This window comes from Podarcis raffonei, chromosome 17, assembly GCF_027172205.1.
Source record: "Podarcis raffonei isolate rPodRaf1 chromosome 17, rPodRaf1.pri, whole genome shotgun sequence".
Lineage (NCBI taxonomy): Eukaryota > Metazoa > Chordata > Lepidosauria > Squamata > Lacertidae > Podarcis > Podarcis raffonei.
The window spans coordinates 20,548,523-20,563,773 of record NC_070618.1 but is presented as its reverse complement, the minus strand read 5'-3'; the positions used below and the strand labels follow the sequence as shown (position 1 = coordinate 20,563,773).

The 15,251-nt window shown below is 41.2% G+C and overlaps 1 protein-coding gene across 41 annotated transcripts in view; it reads right to left on the bottom strand.

Moving 5' to 3' along the window:
- Positions 1-15,251, bottom strand: part of PTPRD (protein tyrosine phosphatase receptor type D) — a 1,152,007-nt gene that overhangs the window by 241,849 nt on the left and 894,907 nt on the right. For all 41 annotated transcript variants that reach the window (XM_053371570.1, XM_053371569.1, XM_053371568.1 and 38 more), the window contains one exon: positions 4,368-4,513. In XM_053371570.1, the coding sequence (XP_053227545.1) occupies positions 4,368-4,513 (146 nt within the window). The remainder of the gene's footprint in view (positions 1-4,367; positions 4,514-15,251) is intronic.

Here is a 15,251-nt window from a genome sequence, read left to right as displayed (position 1 = left end):
CTTCTCTGAAGTCTCTCAGCCCCACTCACCCCACAGAGTATTTGTTGTGGGGGAGGAAGGGAAAGGAGAATGTTAGCCGCTTTGAGACTCCTTCGGGTAGTGATAAAGTGGGATATCAAATCCAAACTCCTCCTCTTCTTCTTCTCAAATTTTAACTCACTATAAAACTCTCTAGTGGTGGGCTGGCCAAATTGTCATTAATTTGAAAGCGACATAAAAGAGCAGTGATGTGAGCCATGTGAAGATCATCTAGCCATGGCCATGGCATGCATAGTTACAGTGACCAAATAACTGCAGGGTAGTGCAGGAAAAAAATATCTGTGTCACTCACATGCATATGGGGTTGGGTGGCAGCTATAATACAAAAAAAGCACAACCTCCAAGGCCAGCTCAGCCATCTTCCCCAGAGAGTTTTTTTGTGGCAAAGGATCCACAGTCTATTCCAGGCCTCCAACACTCAGAAGACATATATTTCATGTTTAAAATGGTAGGCAGGAATTAATGGATGCCTTTACAGATCATCCTCACCCAGGGACACTGAAAGGGTGTGAAACTGTGAGCATGCTGGTGTATTTTGGGTCTGTGACTGACTACAACCACATGGCAGATGAAAAATTGAATCTGGGAAACAAATGCTCAGCTAAGACCACATCGACAAGTTCTTTCATGACCTCAGCCTTACTGGCCGTGCAATAATTGTCCAGGACTTTTAAAAGTGCTTGTTTAGTTTGTTTGTAAAATAACTGTATACTTCAATTTCATTAAAAAGTCAAAGAAGTTTAGAAGAAGTAAAATGTAGTAAGAACAACACAAAACAACACACAGATCACCAGGTGTCTATTAAGTAGCACACTTTCTTAATTTTCTGCATAAGCCTGGTGGCAAAAGAAGAGAGGCTTCAGCAAATGCTTGTAAGTCCATACAGAAAGTGCCTGTATCCAATGCTCTGCTGGAAGCGTTTTCAATGGGAGTGAGCTAACGCTGAAAGCTTGGTTTTATGTTGAAGTCAAATGTGCTCACCAACTCAGGAGACAACCAGCAATGCTCCAACCAATGATCTCAGTGACTGAGCTGGGATATAAGAGCCAAAGTGGTCCCTAAGGCATCCTAGACCTACGGCATTCAGGGTTTTGTAAATTAATATAAGGACCATGAACCTAGCTCAATTCACTAACACCTGTTGAAATTTGCAAGCACTGGTGGATGGGAGGCAGGAATCCCCTAACTGCAACCGCAGTGGTTGAATAAGGATAGTTTAACTCCATGGAGATTTCAGGGAATTTGCTGGCTTCTCTTGCCACCTTTTAAACAAACACAGATAGAGCCATATTCCCTGTTCCTAACTTCTAGAAAACTAGGATAAATGGCAAGTTTGCCCCTGCCCTGAAATTCACTCAAGATGGAAGGGGAATCCATCCAAACTTAAACAAATGTGTGCTAAAAGCCTGTTCAAAAGAGTCAATTTAAACTCTCCTGGGGTAATAAATAATGGATTATATCTTTTTTAGCCTTTCATATACGTTTCAGTTTACTGGAAAAAAATGCATTCTTCCCTAGACTTTGATCTGCATTTGTAAAAATTGGAAATTAGAAATTGAACAGCCACTGAAGCCTAATACAAGAGGCACTTCAATACTTAAAGGATCATGGGAAGGAAAGAGTTTGACTCACAGATCATGTACACTTCTCTTCTTCATATAATGCTTGTCTAGTTCCTTGTTTCACACAATCCCTGCATAGTTTATATGTCTGTGGTGTATGTCAATTAATCTTGGGGAACGTGCAGCCTCCCACAGAAAGCAGCTAAAATGTTCAGATATTTTCTGGAATAGGCAAGGAAGCATAGGTAGATTGTGGGTTGCAAGATGGGAGGTAAGGAAGGAGAGAAATCTCTTCTTCACCTTACTCCTCTTATTGTGCGTTGGGGTTGTAATAAAAACATAGCAAAAGCAATATAAACAAACTTAAATATTTTGCAGAGTTATACTTCTAGATCTATATTTTCCTAGACTAATGTTGTGCTATATATCAACTAGGACTAATAAAGCATTATATGCTGCAATATAATAAAGCATTATATGCTGCCCAGGGCACAACAAATGCTTAGTTAGGCAGGCAGGATCATACTGCAATTACAGCACCTTGGATAGCTCCAAACATGCAGTTTGCTTCAACAAGCTCTGGAACCCGACAATTTGGTTGGTATGAGTAGGACTCCTGACACAGAAGTGAGTAATTAAGTTCTTGCTTAACCACTCCTATTGAATATGTATTACCACATTCTGAATCTGTTGATATTGTGAAGCACATGCATCCAAGGTAGTCAGTGTGATGTCCTCCATATGTTGTTGGACCACAACTACAACTTCCATTAGCCCCAGCCAGAACCTCTAGTTACCAGGAATGACGAGACCCCAAAACCAACAAAACATAAGTTCATGTGCTTTGCCTCAACAATTCTATACCAGCCTTGTAACAACCAGTGAAAACTCCAGATTATTATTTGAGGTTCACATGTATATAGAACATTCATCATGTCTATGAAAAGAGGAGTGGGAAGGGCTGAAGGCCAACTGCAGTTCTTTGCCACACACAATGGCCCAAAACAGTTATGAATGCAAACTAAAATGATATAGCAAACATATTTGTTCCTAACCTGGTTTGCTTACAGAAGTTCCATCAAAACAAGTATCAGAAACACCCACCACCAAGTATTAAAGTGTGTGAAGCAGATAGCATCTAGCTTTCACACAGCTATCAATGTTGGGGTTCAGTTCTTTTTCATCTCGGGAAACTGATTAAAAGAAACACTTAAGAAGAAAGGCAGTGGAGAATACTTATTCAGATATATCATATACACTTCCATAAAAAAATATTTAAAAGAAAAGAAAAGAAAGAAATGTATTTTCTGTTCCTTTAAAGTAGTAATAATCAGGATTAAAACCCAAACTTGTGATTTACAGATGAATCTAATGCTTGGGTGCAAGGAGAGGGAAATGAGTGCCTCTCAGCAATGTATGTAAGAAAATTTGCAACAAGAGCTTCCTTTGGAATGACGTCATTAAAGTCAGCAAAGAGGGAGAAGAAAGGGAAGCAGAGAATTATAGCAATGTGGAGCAATAATTCAATAATCCCTCACTTGTTTCTTATGCAGCATTAGGCTGCCATATTGACCAGGAATATGATAAACCATATCATATAATTTAAACAATATGATTCAACCCTACAAGAGGCCATGATGGCCACCAACTTTGATGGATTAGAGAGGATAAAAGCCTTATCTTCTGTGGGTTTTCGAATCCTATCAATGACTACCAGTAATGAAAATGGTCCTCCTCTTAATGGCAGAGGCAGTATACTTCTGAATTCTGGCTGGTGGAAACAACAGGAGCAAGAGTGCGGTGGTGGTCCTGTTTTCAGGTTTCCGATAGGCATCCAGTCGGCTACCGTGAGAACAAGATGCTGGACTAAATAAGCCACTCACCTGATCTCAGCAGGATCTCACTATGTTCTTAAGATGCTATAACCTACTATCTACCATGCTTCTATTTATGATTTAAGATTGCTTTTTTCCATATTATTGTTAGTGTATTCATTTCCCCCCCATCAACCTGTAAACAACCAAGAACTTCCCAAATGCTGATACTAAACAAAAAATCTGAGTATGCTGGACCAATATACAGGCCATTAGCGTACATGCAGCCGTGCCATCTCGCATATGATGGAAGGGGATCAGCAGCAGCAAGGGGCTTTGGGGCACAGTGTACCATGCACGGGGGAAAAAGGTAAGACTGCAGAAGAGAACCACAATGCCATCCCCAAATTGGCACACTATTACTAACATTGTGATTTTATTGCTTCTGTGATGCTGATTGCCACTGCTGTTCATAAACCCATGACATTATCCACAACCCTTCTGAGTTCTTAACCTGACTTAAATATTTTTCCCAGTGTTTTCCCAAAATCATACTTCTAACTCTTCAGCAAAATCCACCACAGATGACATTGGGAACTGGATTTCTGCCTTCCACCCCACAGGTCATTGAGAAGCAAAGCATAGCCAACCCAAGCAAGCGGAATACAAAAGAAGAATGCAGAATAGGGATTAAAAAATAAATAAATTCATAGCACATCTCACTCTCAGTCTGGTCAGAGGTTATGTGGAGAACTGTTATAAACTGAACTGGAATTTCTCTTTAGGGAGAGATTCTAAAATGTGTGTGTGGGGGGGGTTGTTTTGTTCCGGTACACCAATGTAAGCATCAATGCCGCACTTCTAATATGATAACTGTTCAAAAGCAATAGGGAATAATCAGGCGGTATTAAAGTAAATGTTTTTCAGAGGAACAGAACAATGGACCTAATACCTCAAATCTCTGATTGCTGACTTTCTTGCCCTTTTTGTTCCAGACAATCTTAGGTCTCGGGTCTCCCGTAGCTTGGCAGATGAATGATGCGACTCCCCCAGAGACTCCTATCTGGTCAACGGGTGTTCTTGTAAACTTTGGTGGTGCTAAAAAAGAAAAAGAAAAAACAGCAAAATAAATCTAAGCAAGAAATATCCAAAAGAGCGTGTCAAGCTGTCAAAAGAACTAAAATAGAAATCTGTTGTTTCTCTAAAAACAGTATTAACCCTTAAAGCAAGGGAAATTAAAGCTGGCATGTAGCTGGATACATTAAAATATTCCAGCACAGAAGGCACTTCCAGGTAGGAATTAACATGCTGTGTGCATGCAGATCACTGCATGTGATCATCTCATATACAGTGTGCATTGGGGTGGGAACCGGGTGTCCTGCAGATGTTGTTGGACTACATCTCCCATTAACCCTGACCATAAACCCTCCCTTTAGCCATGCCGAAAGGGAGACAGAATCTAACAACATTTATAGGGTTTATATACCATGGATTCCCCTTGCTTAATGTACATGAACTAGGATACTGTGTCCAATTGTGTATGTTTAGTTGGAAATTTACACAAATGTAAAATCAGCACTCCGTATGATTTTTACAGATGTAAAGCATTCCTACACTTGAGTTTCTTCTATGCAGGAATTCTTACATAGAACCACAGAAATCTAGAGCTGGAAGGGACCACGAGGACCATCTCGTCCAATAATAATAATAATAATAATAATAATAATAATAATAATAATAATAATAATAATTTATTATTTATACCCCGCCCATCTGGCTGGGCCTCCCCAGCCACTCTGGGCGGCTTCCATAAAAACCAAAAATACAGTAAAATATCACACGTTAAAAACTTCCCTGAACAGGGCTGCCTTAAGATGTCTTCTGAATGTCAGGTAGTTGTTTATCTCTTTGACATCTGCTGGAAGGGCATTCCACAGGGCGGGCGCCACTACCGAGAAGGCCCTCTGCCTGGTTCCCTGTAGCTTTGCTTCTCGCAATGAGGGAACCGCCAGAAGGCCCTCGGCGCTGGACCTCAGCGTCCGGGCAGAATGATGGGGGTGGAGACGCTCCTTCAGGTATACTGGACCGAGGCCGTTTAGGGCTTTAAAGGTCAGCACCAACACTTTGAATTGTGCTCGGAAACGTACTGGGAGCCAATGTAGGTCTTTCAAGACCGGTGTTATATGGTCTCGGCGGCCGCCCCCAGTCACCAGTCTAGCTGCTGCATTCTGGATTAGTTGTAGTTTCCGAGTCACCTTCAAAGGTAGCCCCACGTAGAGCGCATTGCAGTAATCCAAGCGGGAGATAACCAGAGCATGCACCACTCTGGCGAGACAGTCCGCAGGCAGATAGGGTCTCAGCCTACGTACCAGATGGAGCTGGTAAACAGCTGCCCTGGACACAGATTTGACCTGTGCCTCCATGGACAGCTGTGAGTCCAAAATAACTCCCAGGCTGCGCACCTGGTCCTTCAGGGGCACAGTTACCCCATTCAGGACCAGGGAATCCTCCACACCTGCCCGCCTCCTGTCCCCCAAAAACAGTACTTCTGTCTTGTCAGGATTCAACCTCAATCTGTTAGCCGCCATCCATCCTCCAACCGCCTCCAGACACTCACACAGGACCTTCACCGCCCTCACTGGTTCTGATTTAAAAGAGAGGTAGAGCTGGGTATCATCCGCATACTGATGAACACCCAGCCCAAACCTCCTGATGATCTCTCCCAGCGGCTGCATGTAAATGTTGAAAAGCATGGGGGAGAGGACAGAACCCTGAGGCACCCCACAAGTGAGAGCCCAGGGGTCTGAACACTCATCCCCCACCACCACTTTCTGAACACGGCCCAGGAGGAAGGAGCGGAACCACTGTATGACAGTGCCCCCAGCTCCCAGCCCCTCAAGACGGTCCAGAAGGATGTTATGGTCGATGGTATCAAACGCCGCTGAGAGATCCAGCAGAACTAGGAAACAGCTCTCACCTTTGTCTCTAGCCCGCCAGAGATCATCAACCAGTGCGACCAAGGCAGTTTCAGTCCCATGATGAGGCCTGAATCCCGACTGGAAGGGATCCAAATGGTCCGCTTCTTCCAGGCGTGCCTGGAGTTGTTCGGCAACCGCTCGCTCAATCACCTTGCCCAAGAATGGAAGATTTGAGACTGGGCGATAGTTGGCCATCGTGGCCGCATCTAAAGATGGTTTTTTAAGAAGCGGTTTAATAACCGCCTCTTTCAGCGGGTCTGGGAAGGCTCCCTCACGGAGGGAAGCATTCACCACCCCACGAAGCCCATCGCCCAGTCCTTCCCGGCTAGCTTTTATAAGCCAGGATGGGCAAGGATCCAGGAGACAGGTGGTTGGTTTCACTCGTCCAAGCAGCCTGTCCACATCCTCGGAGGTAACAGATTGGAATTGATCCCACTCAACTTGACTAGACAGAACTCTAGCACTCTCCCGCCCCGGCCCTGCTCCCACGGTGGAGTCTACTTCTTCCCGAATCTGAGCGATTTTATCTGCAAAAAACTTTGCAAAATCATTGCAGGAGAACATGTGGCCCATACTGGGCCCCGATGTTGCAGGTGGTTCCGCTAAATTGTGAACCACCTGAAAAAGTCTCCTGCTGCTGTTTTCTGCAGATGCAATAGCGGCGGTGAAGAAATTCTTCTTCGCCGTCGCTATCGCCACTTGGTAGGCTCGACGTTGAGCTCTAACCTGTGTCCGGTCAGATTCGGAATGAGTTATCCGCCACCGGCGCTCTAGCGGTCTCAACGATTGTTTCATTGCCCTCAGATCTGTGGAAAACCAACCACCTGCAATGCGGAATCTTTTGCCCAACTTGGGGCTCCAACACAAGACCCTGAAATTAAAGTCTCATGCTCTACCGACTAAACTATCCAGCAGTGTGAAGCTGCCCCTAAGAGATTTTAACACATATCTATATTAACAAGGAAAATAACAAATATATAAGATGTATTTATTTCACCATTGTAACATTTTAAATTTTATAAGAATTCAAATGTCTTTTCTGTACAAAATAGACTGTACAGCTAGCAATTTTAATCACCAAAGCCTTCTCATATCCAAATTACAGCATGCTTTTGCCTGTACAAAGACACCAGTAGAAGCTATTATGAAAAGAATATGTGTTCATAAACAGAGTACAAAGCCTAAAGGTTATATCTTCCTCTTTAAAATAACTATGCACTTACACATGTACTGTTGAAGCGAGGGACATGTTTTTCTGTCTAGGGCCACATTTCCTTAAGGGTATCTGTTAGGAGTTGCATTGCACTGCCATTCCCTACCCCCTGACACACCAGGGCCAAATTTAGGTTTGATGAGGCCCTAAGCTACTGAAGGTAATGGGGCCCTTTATATGTCCAGCTGTCCTTTGTCAACAACAAATTGTCACTGTTTTTTGTGTTGAATATCTGCTATATGGTAATTTATGGACCTAATAGGTATATAAATCCCTTTGCACATACCAAATTATGTATTTTATCAAAGTAATTGTTGAACTGAAATACAATTAAGAAGAAGTATATTAATATTATTATTATTATTATTCCTTTAAAAAAAAATTGGGGCCCCAAGAGAGTGGGGCATTAAGCTATAGCTTGTTTAGCTTATATGTAAATCTGGCACTGGGCACACCCATCTCTCACACCTCCACCTATAATTCTTGTCAGTGGTCTGACGCAATCACTCGCAGGGAGCTTTTGAAAACAGTTGGAGGCTCACATATGTCCCTACAGGCACAAGCCGCCCAACCAGGTAAGAACAGAACTGTTCAATGAATATAATTCTCAATAGTTTCGCCCATGACTGACCAAACATAGTGAAAAAAGAAAACTGGGAGGCAAGGTGGAAGTACTGATAAGAGTGTCTACAGATGAAGAACAGAACAAAGCACATAAGAGGCAGTAGAATCCATATGATATCCAACCTAAGGCCTAGCCATTATGCATGCTTGCATCTAGCAGGTGTCTGATGGTCCTGAAAATTCATAATAAAGACCACTTGCCAAAACTGCCTTCCCTGATGGTTTCAGATGCATGTGCCTAAGATCTACAGCATCTGCAATGTAAATGATGGGCAATCCTTGGGCAGCTCAAAAGTAGTGGCTCTAGGATTCCCATGTATTTTGTTCTCTGTTACAGCCTTCTATTTCATTACACCTAATATGCCAAGAAGGTTGATGTTCCAAATGGAAACTCTCACGAAGATCTGCCTTCATACAGGATTAAAAGGTAAAATGCTTATTCATTGGTATGGCTCCAAAATGTGATTTAACACACCTGCTCGCTCGCTCTCGCTCTCACCCCCACAAGCTACCATAGAGAGTACAAGAAACGGGGAGAGAGGGATAGACGCCCCGCCGTCAATCAAACAAAAGCTGGCAGAGGGAGCGAGAATGAAATAGAAAACAGTACAATCCATTATCTTTGAGATATAGCAAGAAGGGGGATCATTCCCCCTTACTCTGAGCACTAAAAAGTATTTTGTTCCTGTGATTGAATATATAGTTTCATGGAAGGCTATGAGCAGGAAATCGTCCAAGATGTTTAATAATTTAATGAGATCTGTGAGTAAAAAATCCAGTGATTGGAACCTGAGTTAACTGAAGCTCTTGGTTAACCCTGAGGCCAAATATGCCCTCTGACAAAAAGACTGATGCACTGATATCTAACTAGGGCATGCAGATGTATGTGCTGACGAGTCCTTGAAGACAACTGCTGCAGTCTTTTCTGTTGCAGAACTGGTCAGCCTTTCAAAATCCTTTTTTTCCCCTGAGAGAGAGGCAGTGAAAGATTCAGTGAACCCAGTACAGAGCCTTTGAAGTCTTCTGGGTTAGCTTCCTCAATGGCCCAAAGGATTCATGGCTATCAAGAATCTACATGCTTTAGAAACATACACGTTCCTAAGACTTCCATTAACAAATTAATATTCATTCTGCTTAAAGAAAACTTCAAAAAAGAATGAATAAAAACTACAGGATGACTGAGTTGCTGAAAACTGTTGGCCTTAATAGGTGTTACCCAACTAGTGTTCAGAATCACCCAATGTTTATTAGTTTGTTTCTAAATGTTGCTATTCAACTGTTGGTGAAAATAAATTACCAAGGACAACTGACGAAGCAGACAAAGTAAAACTTCCTTTATTCATATTCCTTTTACCATTAACACCAATAAACCATTTATTGATAGAAAATGCAACTAGTTTATACTGCCAGATTACCATTTTCTTTCGTCTACATAAGGACTAATGAGCTACCTTCCAAATTGGCTTGTCATAATTCTTTGTAAGTTAAGGTATGCACATTCCTTCACAAACCCCGAATGCTCTAATAAAAGCTATCACAGTACTATCAAGTCAATAGTCTCCAACTCGCATATTAATGCATCACCCTCTTATCTATGGAGGTTGTTAATCATGTCGAATACATATTGTGGTAGGAAATGGTGATAATTTCTGGACATTCAGCTACCAAGACTATTAATGGCACTCTATAGCACCATTCTGCTGATTAGCATGAGAGCAACACCAGCTGAAAAACTGGCACACATTTTTAACCTTCTTTGAACACTGAAGTGCAAAGTCCAACAAAATTGCTCATTGGCATAGTTCATTAAGCAAAGTTTCATATCTGCGTGGGAAAATTCCAATACAATATATTCCGCCGAACAAAACGAGACAGAAGTTGCTTCCAGTAAATTAGTCACACAGCATATGCCCCTGAGTTGACCAGGTTGAACATCCAGCTGGGAGAGATAATGAACAAGTAAAGTTCAGTGAAAACGGCAAACACTGTCCTTGTTTGTCTGATTTAATACAGACTTGTGGATGTCATAATATGCACGTCTACTACCAAACACACAACAAAGGCATTTTTAAATCCATTCATTCATTTAACATATAACATTGGTCAATATGACATTTATTATTATAATAAAAAACCTGAAAGGTAGGTCATTGCTATTCCCATCATACAGAACTAAAGTTGGAGGCTGACAAACAATGACCTATCTAGGCCGCAGAGCAGAATCATCACTTGACACTTCCCAATTGACACTTCATACTAACTAATGGGCTGCACCAGTTTTTGGACTAATAGATGGCAACCCACAGATAATTTTATTCAGAAACACATTTTTTAAAAATGAATCTTTATTTGTATCAGCCATCGGCCACAGCAATAAAACAATATAATATACAAAGAATATAAATAAAAAGTCAATCATATAAAACACATTTTAGGGTTTTGAATCAATAGTCAAATAGTGGATCTTATTCTGATTGCCCCAGGTAAAAACCTTGCAACCTTTGCTATCACCTGCTCATCTTGAACTGCCAAGAGAAAGGACACCGTGGCAGTGGTTGGGTGACCCAGAATGGACAATAAAAGAGGAGTGATAATCTCATTCCTCAAGCCTTTATAAAGAGTGCAAGCCAGAGTGCAAGCCACCAATTCGGTACTGCCATCTCCACAGGGACATAAGCGTTTTCCGTGTGGAATCTGTTGGAATCATGCCTCAAGTACAGCTGAGGGCAATACATTCAATCTACAGAAACATATTTAGTGAGTTGTGTATTATGGAACGGGCAAGACTGAGTTGCTTTGAAATGTTTGGTACTGCAGGAGTTCATCACAAGTACTTAGAACCAGCCCAGGGGTAACTGAAAAGTGTGAGCGCTGTTAATGCATTACTCACATACATGACACTATTGTATTTGTCGTGTTAATTTATTTATTAGATATCTATACCGCCCTTCATCACAAGATCTCAGAGTGGTTCACGAGATAAAAATACGAGATAAAAGCATAAACAAATAGTTAAAACAAAAAGAACATGAATAAGGGCCTCAGTTGATGAACACAGAGTCTGGGTTGGTGCATATATGGGAAGAGTCTGTCCTTGAGGTATCATGGACCATAACCCTTGGAGGAGGGTCATGCTTTTAGTCCTATCCTACAATATCAGTTTTTGTTCCTCAGACAAATGCACTCTGAAGGAAGATGTGGAGGAAAATATATCCTGCACACAGAAACAAGAAGATTGTGGGCACACACTTGCTGAACTAGTGGTTCAGAGTAGGACATGATTGTATCAGCCCCATTATGAAGGAGGGCTAGGCATCAATAAAACTTAGATCATGAATAATTGGTGTTTTTAAAGTCATTGATATGCCTATATATTGACAGACCTTATTATTTTTGTGCATTTTTATTGCGTTGTAAGTAAATAATAGCAATACCTATATTGTTAGCAGCAACAATGACCGTTTGATTGTCACATGCATACAGTATTACATAAAATCATTATCAATTATCCTAGTTTTTATATTTTCTCCAAGACAAACTATTAAACATATGCAGCTCACTTGATGGATCTGGTTGCCCTTTGTTTCTTTTTAAAATAATTTTCATAGCAGACTCATTTACAGCATTCACTGCTAATTTACTCATTAATCATAATTTATCACATCAGTTATGCTGATCATCATTATAAGCAATTACTGCTCCTTAATTCTAACCTGTGCTTACAATGTACCTGCAAATTGGCTTGTGCAAGAAGTTAATTAGCTTTTATTTCTAAAAGGGCATGCAAGTGAGCTATGATTTCATGAAATCTTTTAAGCAAACTCCCAAACAAAGCTTCTGGTCTTTTCCTGAGGGTTATAAACTGTCAGTCATAGTATTTCAAAGTTAAGAAATTGTTGCATACAATGGTATACTCCATGTGGGATGGCATTAGCAATAATTCTACCAACAAACCCTTACTTTGATCCCAAGACTTGCTATGCAAATAAATACATGCTTAGGATGTTAAAGGCCCTTAAGCATATTCTTCAAAATAATTTCTTTACTGGGGTATCCATTAGTAGTGTGCTACAAAAATAAGTGTACATAATTACTTTCCTTGTCCAGCACCTTGCAAAGTATACTTGGCTGGTCAGCTCTGCTAGCCTTGGTGGGCCACAAATTACAAACCCTCCAAATGCATCTATTTTCCAGGGACAGTCCTGGATTTACAGAAGCCATCCCGGCTACTGACTTGATCCCAGAATGTCCCTATTTTATGGACCAATATCAGAAGGGTATGGAGTTATGTGACCCCCAAGCCAAGGAGATAAGTAACTATACAACCTTTAGAAGACATCTGAAGGCAGCCCTGTATAGGAAAGTTTTCAATGCTTAATGTTTTATTGTGTGTGTGTGTGTGTGTGTGTGTGCGCGCATATATATATATATATATATATATATATATATATATATATATATAGCTGCCCATAGTGGCTGGGGCAACCCTGTCAGATGGGCGGAATATAAATAATAAAATTGTTGTTACTGTATTCCAGGGATATTCAACAGGTTGATCACAATCTACTGGTTGATCCCTGTGATGTTTTGGTCTGGCCCCCTTCTGGCCCCGCCCCCTCGTCCCGCCCCACCCTCCATTGTTGGAGAACGGAAGATGGAGTTTACAAACCAAGGCTGTTTTCCCCCCAGCAATCCTTAGGTGAGTTGCTGTTTCTCTGACCCCAAAATAATGCAGAAACGTTGCACCACCCTTGTGCTGCCAAATACAGCAGTTCTTTCCAAGGGTATCAGGACAAATGGAATGAGGAGGTGGAAGGGGAACCAAAACAGTTTTATTAACCAATAAACATTGGACATGCAAAGCATAAAATAAAACACACCCAACAGGGGCTACCCAATCTCCCCTTCAGCTGCCCGGAGCCCCAGGTAGAGCAGCAGGAGAAAGACCCCGACCGTCAGTCTCCCAGCATCAGGTCCTTTGATCTGGGTAGAAGTTCTCCGGGCCTCTCCCACCTATGGCTTTTATAGCCTGCCTTGATGTAATCAAGTGTACCTGGCATTACTTATGATTAGCCCAGGACCCTGAGATGGAACTAATACAGAGCGGCTGAGAGTCTCCCACTACCTGCAGCTGGGCATCCAGCCAGCACTTGCAACACAGAAGAAAAACTCCTGGCAGGTGTGTGAAACACAAGAATCAAACTGGGGATGTTAAAGGGAAAGGGACATGCCACCTAACTCCTCAAAATACAATTGTCTTCCGCATTTCCACTACAGCCCTCCCCCCCGAAAAGCTAAGCAATTTATGCCTCCCAAACCCTCTAAAAACGTGTCTTTTGCCCTCCCTAAAAAAATCTCTAAAAAATGAACCCCTAAAAAATGGGGGTAGATCACTGGCAGTATTTAATTCTGTGAGTAGATCACAGTCTCTTGGAAGTTGGCCACCACTGCTCATTCTATTCTATTCTATTCTATTCTATTCTATTCTTATTGTATTCTATTTTCGTTGGAGAAATATTGGAGAGTGTGAAATTATGGTGGCATATTCTACGCATCCCTATCCACATGAAGTAATTACCAGCTCTAAATTATCCATACAGATTGCCCAAGATGTTTAACTGTGTTCCTGTAAATACAGCCTTCAGTACATACAGGGCTTTTTTTAAAAAAAGGGATATCATAGTACCTATGCCATTCTATGAACACACAAGAGAATTACACTGTAGTTCGTCATGTTAGCTGGTATAAATCAGCTTTACTCCACCAACTTCAAAGCAACTATATTCATTTACGCCTGACAAGGATTTCATCAAATCCAAATGTCTGGAAAAAATACAGCTATACAAATTTGCAAACTCAAATATATAGGCATGGCTGAGGCCTCTTTGGAAAAAAAAAATCAACAACTCCTAAAGGGGATTTTCATAAAATAAGCCTTGAGTAGACTGTCACACTGTTCAACAGTCCTGTGTCAATGTCACTGTTTCCACAGAAACAAATTAAAGCTGCAAAGAAAATCTCCAATTCCTATTTGCCTTGTCTTGTGCAAACCAAGATATTCTCACACAAGACATTTATGTTACCAGCCAGCTAAAATCAGCCGCTTCCCTCAGTCTTAATAAAGTGAGCCAAACTTTGTAAAGCCCTTCTGTTCTAGTATTCAGAAATATAGTGTGATACATGGGTGATAATGATAATGTAGAATATTTTGTTCCGGAAATTGCAATTTGGTGACAAACAGCCTGATAAGTAACCGAAAGCAGGATAGGTGTGTTACATTTCCCAACTGCATAAATCTTGTTCAAGCAACAAGACATGATGTGCAACACAGCATTCTGTAGAGATTACAAACACTTATTTTGCTGGAGATTGTGCATATTTTTAAAATGGGACACATGTTATCTCTGACCCAGGGACATCGGAAAAATTCCAAACTAAGCCAGCCAGCAGCAGGCATTCATTTGCCAACTAGCATTCCTGCACCCACATACTAATTTACAGTTTATATAGCTTAATTGGGAAACAAAAGATCTCTCACATACAAAGACCTTTTGTGAAAACATGTAAAAGAGCCTCTAATTAATGCTTCTTCTAATTAATGTTGTTCAATAGTATTTTCATGATGATTATTTATGGAATTTGTTAGTCGCTTTATATTGTCCAGGGCAATATAATGTGTGTCTTTTAAAGAACTAAACTAAAGGTAACACTTTAACTAATGGGACCTCCCGCTGCCACTGCGCCGCCACTGCACTATTTCTGTTCTCATTCTGAAGCAAAGTTCTTAACCCAAGGTACTAATTCTGGGTTAGCGGAGTCTGTAACCTGAAGCGTCTGTAACCTGAAGTGTCTGTAACCCGAGGTACCACTGTATAGAAAATGCAACAAAGTATTTTTTTTTACTATGTTTTGTTTCCTGTAGAAATTTGTATCACAACAATAAAATACAATGGTACCTTGGTTCTCAAAACAACTTGGAACCCAAACACTGCAAACCCAGAAGTTAGTGTTCCGGTTTGCA